Source organism: Rhamphochromis sp. 'chilingali' (assembly GCF_963969265.1).
Source record: "Rhamphochromis sp. 'chilingali' genome assembly, chromosome: 1".
Classification (NCBI taxonomy): domain Eukaryota; kingdom Metazoa; phylum Chordata; class Actinopteri; order Cichliformes; family Cichlidae; genus Rhamphochromis; species Rhamphochromis sp. 'chilingali'.
This window is the reverse complement of record NC_137929.1, coordinates 64,623,317-64,637,061: the sequence shown is the minus strand read 5'-3', so window position 1 is coordinate 64,637,061 and position 13,745 is coordinate 64,623,317. Positions and strand designations below refer to the sequence as shown.

At 38.9% G+C, this 13,745-nt stretch overlaps 2 protein-coding genes across 2 annotated transcripts in view; both read right to left on the bottom strand.

The window, feature by feature from the left end:
* LOC308411170 (P2Y purinoceptor 14-like) overlaps positions 1–13,745 on the bottom strand; it is a 164,037-nt gene that overhangs the window by 92,855 nt on the left and 57,437 nt on the right. The gene's annotated exons all lie outside the window — the stretch shown is intronic.
* On the bottom strand, positions 454–2,224 carry LOC308411164 (uncharacterized protein). The gene is made up of 3 exons (XM_080904937.1): positions 2,025–2,224; positions 1,598–1,880; positions 454–1,470 (listed from the first exon to the last, which is right to left on the bottom strand). The coding sequence occupies exons 1-3, from the start codon at positions 2,114–2,116 to the stop codon at positions 799–801; spliced, it is 1,047 nt and encodes a 348-aa protein (XP_080761063.1). The 5' UTR covers positions 2,117–2,224; the 3' UTR covers positions 454–798.

Below are 13,745 nucleotides of genomic sequence, written 5' to 3'. Positions count from 1 at the left end.
TTGCTTTGGCTGTTCTCAGAGTGATGGTATGACTGTAGATCAGGAAATATACAGTGACATCACACTGCACACTGACATGGTTCCTCTTTGTCTTCACTGTTAAACTGTCAGAACATATTTCCACTACAGATGAGTCATCTTCTGATCAGCTATTGCTACACTTCTTATTTTAGCGCTGACTCACTTTATTACCACTGATGGATTTTTTACTAATGTCCTTCACCACTTCATCACTACATCTAACATGAGACAGCACCTGCAGCCAATTCAAATTGCATGTGAAACCAGTGTCATGAATCCCAAGACTTTGTGAACAACTCAAATATTTCCTCAGCTTACAGATCGGTCAATTGATGATGCTGGGCGAGGGATGCAACGAGGATGATGTAAATCAGGGTTCAATATTACAGTTTTTCTCGATTGCTAAAAAACATTTCTTGAAACTACGCCTCATATCCTCACAACAGTAAACACAAATCCATAACATCTCACTCAATTTCCCAAACATCCTATTTCCAGGTCAAAATGAAGCTCTACACCCAAAACTATTCACTCCTGCTGAAAAACCAAACTTTGCCCTCAGACATCAAACACAAGCCCTCAAAAACACACACACTACAACAGAGTTTTGCACACTGGTACAATTAATTCAAAACAATAGTTCCAAAACAATTAGGTTGCTTATGGTTCTCCCCTTCAAAACCCTTGTCACATGATAAACACAAAAGACGCAACCAATGTATGTACAGTGGCACATTGTCATTCATGTACTATACAGTACAACACACACCAGAAACATTATTCCACCTCAGCATCTTGTCTTTGGTCTGGGTCAGGCCAGAGAATCTCATCCACATCACAGGCTATATTGGCCCCAGCCAGGCAGTGGGGGTAAAATCCTCTTGCATGCCTGATCCACCCCTGGCATGCATCTACTGATATGTCTAGGCAGGCCTCTTCCATGGCCTGAAGGAGGTGAACACGGACATAAGGTTCTCGGTCATACACTTTCCACCGCCATGCCGAAAATAACTCCTCTATCGGGTTTAGAAAGGGAGAGTATGCAGGCAGAAAGATATTAGAAAACCTTGGGTTATTGGTAAACCAGTCACGAACCAGAGCAGCGCGATGGAAGCTGACGTTATCCCACACAACAACGTAGTGAGGCTGCTCTGGCTGTGCTGGTTCCCTGTAGTCCAGCTGGAACATATGTTGTCTTAAACCATCAAGAAAAGCAAGGAGAAGCATAGTGTTATAGGGTCCTAGTACGGCATGGCGGTGGAGTACCCCTCGTTGGCTGATGGCTGCGCACATAGTGACATTCCCCCCACGCTGACCAGGGACATTTACAATAGCCTGATGGCCAATTATGTTCCTCCCCCTTTTCCTTCTTTTGGTCAGGTTAAAACCTGCCTCATCCACAAAGATTATTTCATGGGGAACAGGCCGTCCTTCAATCTCAAAGATTCTCTGCAAAACACATAACACAGTAGAGTCAATCGGTACCCTGAACCACAGTTCAAGAGTGCTGAAATGGCAGCATAAACTGCCATGCTGTGATGGTACACAATACTTTATACAGTATCAAAACTCATACCTGAACATATTCCACACGTTGGTTTTTCACTCTGTCAGAGTTTCGTTCGAAAGGGACTCGGTATGCCTGTTTCATCCGGAATTGATTCTTTCGGAGGATGCAGTCAATTGTGGAGAGGCTGATGGCATTTATGCCTCGAAAAAGATGATCATCCTCAATCACTCTCCTTTGAATCTCTTGCAGGCGGATTACATTATTTGCAATTACCATGTTTACAAGTTCCCTCTCTTGCTCCTCCGACAAAAGCCTTAACCTGCCTCCACCAGGCGGTCGTCTCTGTGTCCTACAAAAATAGAAGCACTCATTACTGTAACTGTCACACATTCATTTTACAGGCAAATAATGGAAACATACTGAAACTCAAGACACATAAGTTCAGTAACTTAAACATTACTGTACAAAGCAGTCTTACTGCAAGTACACCTACCTGTTTTCCTCCCTGAAGGTTCTGATGATGGAGGCAACAGTGAAGCGACTCAAATTTGGTTGTACTCGTTGCCCAGCCTCCCTCATAGTCATCCCATGGACAAGGACATGGTCAACTAAAGTGGCTCGAATTTCATCCGAGACTGACTGTCTTCTTGCCCTTGCTCTTCCCCTTCCTTGTCGCCGTCGTTCTCCACCTCCACCTCCTTCACCACGTCCTCCTCCACCTCTCCCTCCTCCTCCACCACCTTCCTGTTGTCCTAGACCACCTCCTCCTCCTCGTCTTCCACCACGTCCTCCTCTTTCACCACGTCCTCCTCTTTCACCATGTCCTCTTCCTCCACCACGTCCTCCTCCTTCAACACGTCCTCTTTCTCCACCACGTCCTCTTCCTTTGCATCTCTTTGGATCCATTGTTTCAAACCTGAATGAGCTGACTTTGGCCCTTTTATCTATCCATCGCAGGTTCTGATTGGTGTGTGCTAAATTTTGACTCCTAGTGTTTCCACCTGGTTAATTGTGTGCTAATTGAGCTCAAGCTATGCTGACTTAAGTTAACATTATTGCATGCTAGTACTTTCTAAATGACTACATGGTGTAAGCACTGTAAAATGTAGGGATTTGTGTGTAGAGTTTTGCAGTAACAGTTCACCAAATTTGAGTCATGTGTCAAAGCAGGGAATAGTGTTTATAGTTCAGGCAAATGGGTGAGCTTTTTGAACAATAGCGTTACGGTTTTGAAATTTTAGTTTAGAGGCCTGGTTATAGTGTTTAGGCAATCGAGAAAAACTGTAAAGACCAACTCGAGCTACAGCTCCCCCAATGTTCCAAGAGAACGAAAGATAAATCTTGTGAACATTCATTCTTGTTAACTTTAAATTTGATGTCATCATATACTTGAGAAAAAAAATGCAGATGTTTTAGCATTATGGATAATGCTATTAACTGACATATGTTAGTATCTTGTCATTTTAGGTTTTCTTGTTTTCTTTAACAGGCAACAGACGGACTGAAAAGGACCACAATATTGTTTTGCCCTCCAGGTGGGCACGTCTCAGTAGCTCTGACATTACATGAAAATTATGAATATCAGTGAGTCTGTGGGTTTGGTGGGATTGGATAGACATGTTGCGGGAGCAGGTGGTAATGGTCAGAAATTACATTGGAGTGGTATTTAAATGAATAGTTCTGAGCAGGGCTCTTATTGCTCTTCCTGACAAGCTACAAGCTCCCCTGACACCACTTACAGTCTCCTTACTCTTTCAGGTAGTCACCCTGTGTTCCTCCCTCTTCTTTAGGCAAAATCCAAAAATGTCCTTCCACATTCCTCTTCTTAACACTGCACCTACCGGACACCTCTTCAGCTGCAATCCTCAAAATCTAAAGTCATCTTCAGTACAATAAGTGTGAGCCCTGGTACAGGAGTAGAAGTGGAAACAGGAGGGAAAGAAGTCACCAACACCTGTGATGTTGCAATGAGCTTGACAGAGTGGCAAAGTGGAAGCGATCTAAATCTTGGATTAGTCACCAACACTTGGGAAGCATACATATGTGCAGTAAGTGCATTATTTTCTTTCTTTTTTATTTTAGAGGGTTGATTGTTACTGATAATGTCTTGTAAATGATACTATTTGATAATGTGTCATTTGTTTCTGCTGGGACAGTCATTTGTCAATGACTGACGTCTTCTGTTCTCACCGTGGAGCAGCATTATGAAAAGATTTCCGTGTTGAGAAATCTCACTGTAGTTTCACACATCAGTTCAGTGGAAACAGCAGGAGGAAGTAGCTGGTGTGGTGCAACATATGCAACATACAACATAGAAACAAAAACACGCAAGACATAAAACTGTTTTTAAAGGACGAGCTGACACAGAAAAACTAAAAAGACATGTCATTAAAATCAACTCTGAGTTTGATTCAAAAGTCTGTGTGATTAAGAGCAGTTAAGGGGTCATGTTTTCTTGTGTACAGACACTGACCATCCAGTGGTGACTGAGTTGCTGAAGACTTTATAAGGATTTAGTGAGTAAACTAACCACACTCAATATCTATAAGTTCTAAAAAGCCCTTAAAAGGCGATAAGTGCACACATGTAGAGGTCACATTGGTCACTGCAGCGGTCATGTTGTTCAAGGCGAGCTGCACCTCCCAGTGCATGTATGTTGGTGGGACCAGAGCTTTATACAGATTAGAAAACAGTTTGGTTAGTTGCAACCTTGGAACTGCATTTAGAACATTTAGTGTTTAAAATACAAGTTTTTAAACCATTTAAATAAATGTAGATAATAATTCTAATGGCTGATTCTAGAGTCTAATACTTAAAATAAACCTTAGAATTGCTCAGATGCTTTCTAGTGTAGAACGTAAGTTAAGCATGTTTCTGAATTTTTGTTAGGTTAGCAGGATATAACCTAACATATATGCAAGGTTATATCCTGCTAACCTAACACTTACGCTCTCAGTTTAATGACATAACTGTAGATTGACACAGACTTGTCATTTTCCAATCAGTCGGTTGCTGCTAATTCACGAGTTAAAAACAATACAACAATACAACAATACAACAGTGCAACATGTACCAGAAACTATGTTTGAGTCATGATGTGAGTGCTTAGTGCTCTGGAATACAAATCAGCGTAGTACAACTCTTTGATCAGATGTCATTTAGAATAAGCTGTCGATCTTTAGGCCCACAGAAACGCTGATGCAGGAAGTTTGGCTCTCTGAAAGCAGCTGGGCATCTAGTGGAAGTATGTTGTGGATCCAAATCCTTTTGAATTAGCCATTAAACACAGTAAAACTGTGAACCTCTTAGATCCAATCTTCTCAATTGCTCATCTCGCAGAAGATAAAAGGGAAGACCTCTTCACTGGAAAAAAAGGCCATGTTGGAATTTCCTTGATTCAATAATGGACATTTGTTGCACACAAATGTTTTGGCAGAAAATTAAACAACTGAGTTAAATCAACACAACTTTTTCATATTCAATAAACCTGTGCATTTTGTGTTCCTAAAACACAATTGAAACATGTTCAGATGGAGTAAGTTGAGCTCTTGGAATGTTTTAATCCTTCACAATTTTGTCATTTTATTTCAACACTATTCAATAACTTTTACCCCAATACTACTTGGTCACTTAAATACTACATGTTGTCTTCATATTACATAATGTTCAACAAAGTCTAGATCCTGGTTACCATAAAAATTGAATGGATTTACAATGACTACCATCCTCCGGGTTGCAGGAGGGCTGGGAAATAACCCTGAAATGATAGGTTATGAGGCAGGGTACACCCTGGACACCTCACCAGTCTTTCACATAGAAACAAACAACCATTTCACAGGTAATTTAGAATCACCAGTTAACCCTAACTGCTTGACTTTTAACTGTGGGAAGAAACCAGAATACCCAGAGAGAAGCCACTGCAAACTAGCCAGAATGTGGATTTGAACCCAGGACCTTCTTACTGTGAAGCAACAGCACTAACCACCATGCCAACAATCTAGGAAACACACGAAAGCTATGATTTCTTGTATTTGATGCAGAATTTTTTTGTTTTTGTCCTTGACAGGTTAATCCACAATAAATAGCAACAGCATGCACGTGGTGTGTGTAGTTTTCTGCCTCTTATAACTCCACTGATTTACCTGCAGTTTGAAATCTTGTGCGATCTTGTGAATTTCATGAGTTCAGCAACTAACCACTCTTACTAGATTGTATCAGGTCGTCTCAACAAGAACAAATTAAGTTTTTGAATTCCATGCAAATCCTACATGATTTAATTACATTCATAGAAACATGAAATTATTGTGTTCAAATTACAAGTTAGACTTTTTTAATGTAACAACCACCCAACTTACTTTTTTTGGTATACCAAAAAAAGTAGAGGCGGCTGCTCGACTTGACTGAGATGGATGCCTTCCTGAAACCACGATCTAAAGAGCGTGAGTCTGAAACCCGTGCAGTGTCACAGGATTTAACATTGCTATATTATTGACTTACTTCACTTGAACATGATATGAACAATTTAATCTACACTCTCTGCATATCATGTAGTTTCTACACTATATAGTTACACTTAACTTTAAAGCATGAGGCAATTGTGTTAAATACACGCAAGATGCTTACATAAATCCAAGAGCTGGCCAATCCCCACACACACACACGCACGCACGCACGCACGCACACACACACACACACACACACACACCACATTCCTTCAAGTTGTTTAATCATATAAAATCCCCTCAAAACTTAACTCTCTCTCTCTGACTTACATGACTTAACAAAGTTTAAACTTTTAAATGTTAAAATCACTTCATTACATTTTCTTTGTTATTCTCAGCATATTAAGCAAATTTAAATATTGTTATAAGGTCCACTCCATCTGTCTTTTAATTAAAGTAATTTTGACATACAACCTATTCTGGTGGAGGTTACTGAAAATTATTCTGACATGATGAGGAAACTTTGGTATTTCCACACACACAGCATCAAGGGAATAACATTTTGTAAATGTTTCTGTGCGGTTTGTCACACAGTGTTTTTTGTGTTTTTAAATGTACAGCTGCTGTATCTCTCAGACATAGACAAAGATGTAAGACAGACAGGAGTGGAGAGGAAGAAGAGACGTTATATTTAAAGGTAAGGAAACCGTTCACTTCTCACTGGTTTTTGATAAACTGCAGATTTAAAGACTACATGTAGTGTCATCATTGTTTTTGTTTTTTTTTTGTTTTTTAACTTTTTATTTTCATTTTTTAAATTGAAAACGAACAACAAACAAACAGAAACAAACAATAAAAGACATTTACAGTTATGGGACAGAGTAGGTATCATCAACTAGCCAAAGCTTGACTGGCCATTATGACCAAAAAAAAATGAAAAATTCTCAGGAACACACTCTAGTGTCTTTATCTTTCAAACATAGCCTCAACCCTCTGAGGACCGAACACAGAAAATACGGGCGTATTAATAATAATAATAATAAAAAATAATAATTATAATAGTAACAGTATTGGTAATTACAGAAATTTAAAACAAAACAAAAAAACAAAAACAAAAAAAACAGAAAAAGAAAAAAAAAAGAAAAACATATCGTGTGAACCCCTCCCACCAACCCCCCACCCCTTTACCCCTGTATGGCTCTCAACTTCATCACATTCGTGTATCCAAACAGCCCATATTTACACCCGTCTATACGCAAGAATCAGCACAACATTCAAGAATTCTGATCAGAAGGGCCTAACCAAGGATCAATTCAGGGTAAACCCAGAGGAATTTACATCATCTCTATATTCTGTCAAGTCCAAAGACGGTAATACTGAAAGAAATGGTCCCCAAATTTTTTTAAAGGTTCCGTATTTCCCTTTTACACTATGCGATATCTTCTCAGGTGTACAGTAGGATGCTAACTCATTAATCCAATATCTCAGTGTTGGAGAATTTTCAGATTTCCAATGTGTCAGAATACATTTTTTAACTGCAGTACTCGCAAGTAAAATAAAATATTTCTTGTGGTAATCCACATTTATAGAATCTATGTCACCTAAAATCCATAGTTTTGGGTCCATTTCGACTTGGATCCCAATCACCCTTGAAATTATTTCAGTAGTCCGTCTCCAGAACTCCTCTATTACTGGGCAATTCCACAGCATATGAAGGAGATCACCATCTATCACCTTACATCTCAAACATTTGGGAGAGTAATTAATATCAATTTTATGTAATCTGTAAGGTGTATAATATGTCCTGTGGAATATATTAAATTGCATTTGTCTATGATTTGTAGAAATTAACATGGTCTGTGCCTGTTCCATTAGATGGTACCATTCTACCTCTTCATAAACATAGCCCAGATCTGCCTCCCATTTTCTTTTCAGAGACGTTTTGTTGTAGTCAGGTAATTTTTCATTAATAATAGTGTATATTGAAGATGCTATTCCTTTTATTGACTTCCATGGTTTGGTGCAAAGATGCGTTTCAAAAGGACTTTCTTTAGGAATCTCAGGGAATGTTCCTTTGGTTTTTTCTTTGATCCAGTCTCTTATTTGTAGAAATTTAAAAAAAATTTGGTCTGGAAGTTTAAATTTTTCCTTTAGTTGTTGGAAGTCAATAAATGTATCATTATTATATAGATCGGCAACAGTTCGAATATTTCTATCCTTCCATCCCCGCAATATGGAGTCGGAAATATGATGGGAGAGATCAGGATTGTCCCATAGGGGTGTCCTTCTAAGAAAAGAAATATTTATTTTTAGAAGTGAGTGGGATTCCTGCCAGGCACGGAAGGTGTTTAATATTATCGAATTATTTGTGAGCTTAGATAAACATTTTTTCGTACCTAGAAATGGGACGTCTTTTAATGATATGGGATTCACCTCATATTGTTCTATTGGAACCCGTCGAACCTCACTCCTCTCTGCATATAACCAGATCAAAATTGATCGGTATTGGGAGGTATCGGTCATCATTGTTAATAGAATATTGGATCTGTGTATGAATGGGCGAATCAGGGATGCTGTGTAAAATGTTTTGTCTGTTGACATTTATATTTTCAAATGTCAAGAAGTCAAACAAAGGAAGAACACACAATGACACATTTTTAATTTTATTCATCAAAATTATTTATTAATCAAACAGACATAACATTGTTGTTTTTCATCCCCTCAAAGAAATTCATCTTCAAAACACCATCACATCATATCACATAGAAATGATATCTCAGCTCTGTGGAGGAGGGAATCACAATAAAGCAGTTTATTTCAAGTTGTAGATTCAAGCTGCTCTTCATACTTTGAGCCACAAGATGTCACCAAAGAGCACTGTGCTGAAAGGGTTCGAGTAATGAAACCTTTTTCAATACTAGCTTCAGAAGTTCTGTTCTGTTCCTCATATCAAAAGCTGCTAAAAGGCATCTTTTAAGTTAAGCATCACTTTAGATAAGGAAACACACGGTGACCACTCTGCTACTGTTACGGTCGCTGACCTCTAGGCTCTCCCCATGTGAGAGAGCTCTTTGTCCTCCTTCTGTGTTGCTGCTATGCCTCGTAAGCACAGCTGAGATGTCTTGCAGCTTGTAGGACACTGAATAAAGACTGCCATCTCAAAACACCATGCCCTTTTTCTTTCCATTTTCCTGGGCGTTAAGTTGCGGTGATTTGGATGGGCTGTGGTTGTGTGAAACTTTTAACAGTTGGTGTGACTGTTTCTTTTGTTCTTTTAAAGGTGTGTCTTTATATGAGTAACTGTAATCAGTCAGAAAACAGTTGTGTTGGGCAGAGTGCACCTTAGGAAAAAAGGTTTCTTCCTCACTTTGTTTCTTGCCTTTTTAAATAATGTATCCTTTTTATTGGAAGGATGACTGCATATTAACCAAATTCACTTTTGCGCTATTAGGCAAAATTGCTTAATAATACTTACAGTTCAAATACAGTCTCCATCACTGGTTATTACAACAGAGTGTTAGGGCCACATTAAGGAGAGAAAATATTGATCGTTTTGACAATAATGTTGAAATTTTAACATTAAGGTCAAAAATCTATTTTCGAAAAAAAGCCAAAATTCAGGCTTTTTCAAGAAAAAGTAAATGTGGAGATTAAAGTTGTTTCAAGACAAACTGCTACAGTTGCTATAGCCTCTGAGTTAGTGAAATCATACTTCAGAGTCTGTTTTAGCAACAAGGAAATGACTTCCGTTTAGCACATAAACACGGCGTGATGAAAAGATGGCGTAGAAAGCTGCATTTTTACGCACAAGTGCGGAAGAGTTGGCTGGATTTGTACGAAAGGAAATGTCTGGCGGTGCACAGATGCGAGGTTATCAATGGTTACATCCTCGTGCATTAAAGACGATGTATGTTGTATCACAAGGCAGCTGATCAAATTGTTTCATTAACTCAAGTACAAAAGGTATTTTGTAGAGGCATCCATGGCAGTTTGCCATGAAACTGTTATCCTCCCATTTAAACAGAATTTTGACTTTATTTTCAAAATGATAAATAATATATTTTTTTTCCTTGATGTGATCCTAATGCTCATCGGTAAGTTACTGTCAGGTAACAGTAAAAATCTTAATGATGACAGCAGTAATTTTTTATATCTAATCTCTAGAGTCTTCAGAGTCTATCACTACACACCCACCGAGTGTTGTAACATAAGCAACACTCAACACTTTCCTGTTGCAACTCAAAGGGTTGTTTTCAGAATTTAATGCACCAACTAAACAGCCAACAACTGTCATTTCTGTCAAAATGAATATATAATGTACAAGCGTGAGTGTCTATGTTGAATCATCTAGGTAAGGAAATCTTAAAAAGTTGATTCTGTTCATCTGGACGTACTGTTTTTAGTCTGAGAAATATTTTGTCACTCATCCAATTGACTTCTTCTGGTACGTGCACGGTTTTCTTAAACCAGAACGACTTAACATGGGAATTGCTGTTACTACTCAGTGACAATATTTTGAGAAGATCAGAGATTTTATTATGGAGGCAGATGAAACAATGGTCTTGTATGATGTTACATCTCTCTTCACTTGTGTGCAAGTCACTGAAGCATTGGTTGTAGTTTGTAAGAGATTACAGGATGACCCCAACCTCAGCAACAGGACCACTCTCAGCACTGACCAAGTGTGTTTGTTCTTGAAACTGTCTTCATTCCTCATATTTCAGGGTAAGTACTGCAGGTACAAAAAAAAGTGAGAGAGAGGGTGACAGAAAGAAATATAAACAAGCAAGGTTCCCGTTGTTCACTTCAAAGATCTGGCTCCAAGGCTACGTTCACACTGCAGGCGAAAGTGCATCAAATCCGATAATTTTTGACCCTATGCAACACATATCCGATCATGGTATGACAGTGTGAACGGCACAAATCCGATATTTTCAAATCTGATCTGGGTCACTTTCGTATGTGGTACTGAATCCGATACATATCCGATGTTTTAGAAAGCGACTGCTGTTTGATGGTCATGTCGCATTAAATCCGTCTTTTACGTCGCCCACACAAGACAGACGCCAATTATCAGCGCCGTTGAAGACAAACAAGAAAGCATGGCGGCGGAAACTGGAGGCAGAGCGAGTTAATGGACAGAAACTGAGGTTTTGGACTTGATTAGCATATGGGGAGACAATTCTAAAGAAATTGACAGTCTACTGCAACAACACCTACTACTACTAGCTCTGTAACCCCATTTTTACTTCCGTAAACAGAGCACATTGTGTGTGACATCTTCTTTTGCACATGCAGGCCGCTTTTAGAGCCATGAACGTTCACACTAGAGCGCATTTGCGGTCACATTTCATTTGTAGTGTGAACAACCAGACAAAAAATATCGGATGTGATGAAAAAATCGGAATTGAGCATTAAGACCTGCAGTGTGAACATAGCCTTAGAGCCGACACATCACTAGTTACCATGACAATGTACCAGGATAGTACCATGTGATTGCCAAACCCATGGCCACACTTTAAAGTTTGTAACACTTGTATTTTCATTCCTTTTTTGAACACAATAACACACTTTAGTTTCCAATAAGTTTATTGATTAGTTTGGATACATGTGTTCTTTACTTATGTATTCATATCAGTTCATTACTTTGATTTTGGCTAACCTTTGTTTCTTTTACTTCTAACCTGCCATGATCCAAGGAGTTGCCAGACAAAGGTGGAGGCTAGGGTTTGAAACCATTAAATGCAAAGAGGGATAATTGGACCGCACCACCACTTCCTGCTGAAGGGGAGAATGTGTGTTTTCTTTAATTAAATACAAAGTATTTGTATTTAATAAAATATTGAGTTTGGGGTTTATTAGTTTTGATTTTCTTCTTTGGTGTTTATTATCAAACCAGACTGTACTGCATTGTTTGTTGTTTACAATTTTGTTTTGTTTAGTTACCCCTCTTGTGTCATAGTGGTCTGATCAGCCATTATATATACCTCTGTGTGTCATTTCATGTTTAAGTCAGTTATGTTTGTTTGGGCTGTTGCTTGGTTTGCTAAGGTTGCAGTCTTTGCCTGAGTTTAGTTTTGTTTCATTGACCTCTTTCATTAGCTCAATATTTATTACTTTTGTAAACATAATTTTTGGGTTAAATGGCAACCCTATTTTTCAAATCATTCCTGTGACTCCTCCTGTTTTCAACTCAGTCTATCACATACCAACAAAATGAAGATGTATACAGAATTAATGGAAAGCCACAGAAAACGAAAGTCGTCCTCTTCTACAGAGCCACCTATGAAGAATGCAGATTCTTTCACTGGCTCAAGGCGGGTAACGCAAGCAACGTTTGAGAAGCTTCTGCTTATATCAATAGTTGATGCCACTGCTGCAGAAGCTACCAATGTTCAATACAAGAGGCTGTCTTGGTCTGCTTTTGCAAAATGTCAAGCTCTGTGGAATAAAACCAGTAGGTCAATCATGGCTTATGAAAGAGTGGAACGTGAGTGCAAGTTGCAGTTTCTTCGACCCAACCAGACTCATTGGAGCTCCCTGTTGTGTGCATTCATAAAGAGCAAGGAGAGAAAGAAATCTGCAATGTTTCCACTCCATAAAGATGTAAGTTGATGAAACTTGTTTTTAACCTCCTAGGACCTGGTGTCCACATATGTGGACATCACATTTTGGGACGTCTAGACCAAAATACTTAATTTTTCTCTACAAGGGCCTGATATCCACTTATGAGGACATTATGCTGCCACTGTTCTATCAAAATTTGAAACAAATGCCCTCATGTGGGTCTCGTTTTCTCAAAAACAAAAATTAGGTCAAAACAAAACAGGTAATTATTTGTTTTTACATTCTTTAGGTCCCAATCAACGCAAATAGCAAAGAAAAATTAAAAATGCATGCCATGAAAGAGTTCGGGTCTTAGGAGGTTAAATAATATTGTGTGAATTTTTGGATACTCGACCCACCTCTGGTCATAACTTACCTGTTAGCTCGGGGTGCAAATGAGGAGACATGGCATTATCATGGCATTATCATCATCTGAGTGGACAGAATCAGATTGATTGTAAATATCTGTGTATCTGAAACTGTAATGTTTTCTTAATATTTCAATAAATCAGATCTGATTTCAAACAAAGTCTACTGATCCAGGACTGGAAATATCGGCTATTCGATCTACTGCACCCATTTGTAATCCTGTTTCTGAGCCGCTCACATCACTTGACATTTTCTAAGTACAGGTCATTTCACATAAATTTATCAAACACCTCCCATCTGACCAACCCTTAGTTACAGGAAATAACACCACTGTCTGTAACAAAGTGAATCCACCTTAACACCACCTGTGTTTGTGTGACTACACTCCCACTGTTGGGAACCTGACAAATAACCAGAACAAAGTCTGGAATAAAAGCTGACAGACAGCTGCAATGCTGAGTCACACTTTATTTTCTGAGCTTAATGCTGTGACCTGTTTTACAATTGGTGGCACCTAAACGACTTAACTCTGGAATTAAACACACCCTCGTTTATGGGTGAAGCAACAGCCTTTGTAAAGTGAAGGTGAATGAAGTTCCGCCCCTCACATCACTTACCTGAGACAAACAAGGAAACAGATTATTTTTCTTCTTCAGTGCAGAGAGACGCACAGACGATCAGACTGAGCTCAGACCAAACTAGCAGCTTCCTCTGAGTGAGTCCAGCTACAGGAGAGAAAAGTGGAAAACTCCAACACTGCTGCTTCAAGCTGCTGACGCTCCACACACTGAATGTGA

Bases quoted from the DNA above. Each gene is read 5' to 3' on its own strand.
- LOC308411164 (XM_080904937.1), bottom strand. From the start codon at position 2,116: ATGACTATGAGGGAGGCTGGGCAACGAGTACAACCAAATTTGAGTCGC. The intron at 1,881-2,024 runs GTAGGTGTACTT...CTATTTTTGTAG, and splicing joins ACCTTCAGGGAGGAAAACAG to GACACAGAGACGACCGCCTG. The intron at 1,471-1,597 runs GTATGAGTTTTG...TGTGTTTTGCAG, and splicing joins AACGTGTGGAATATGTTCAG to AGAATCTTTGAGATTGAAGG.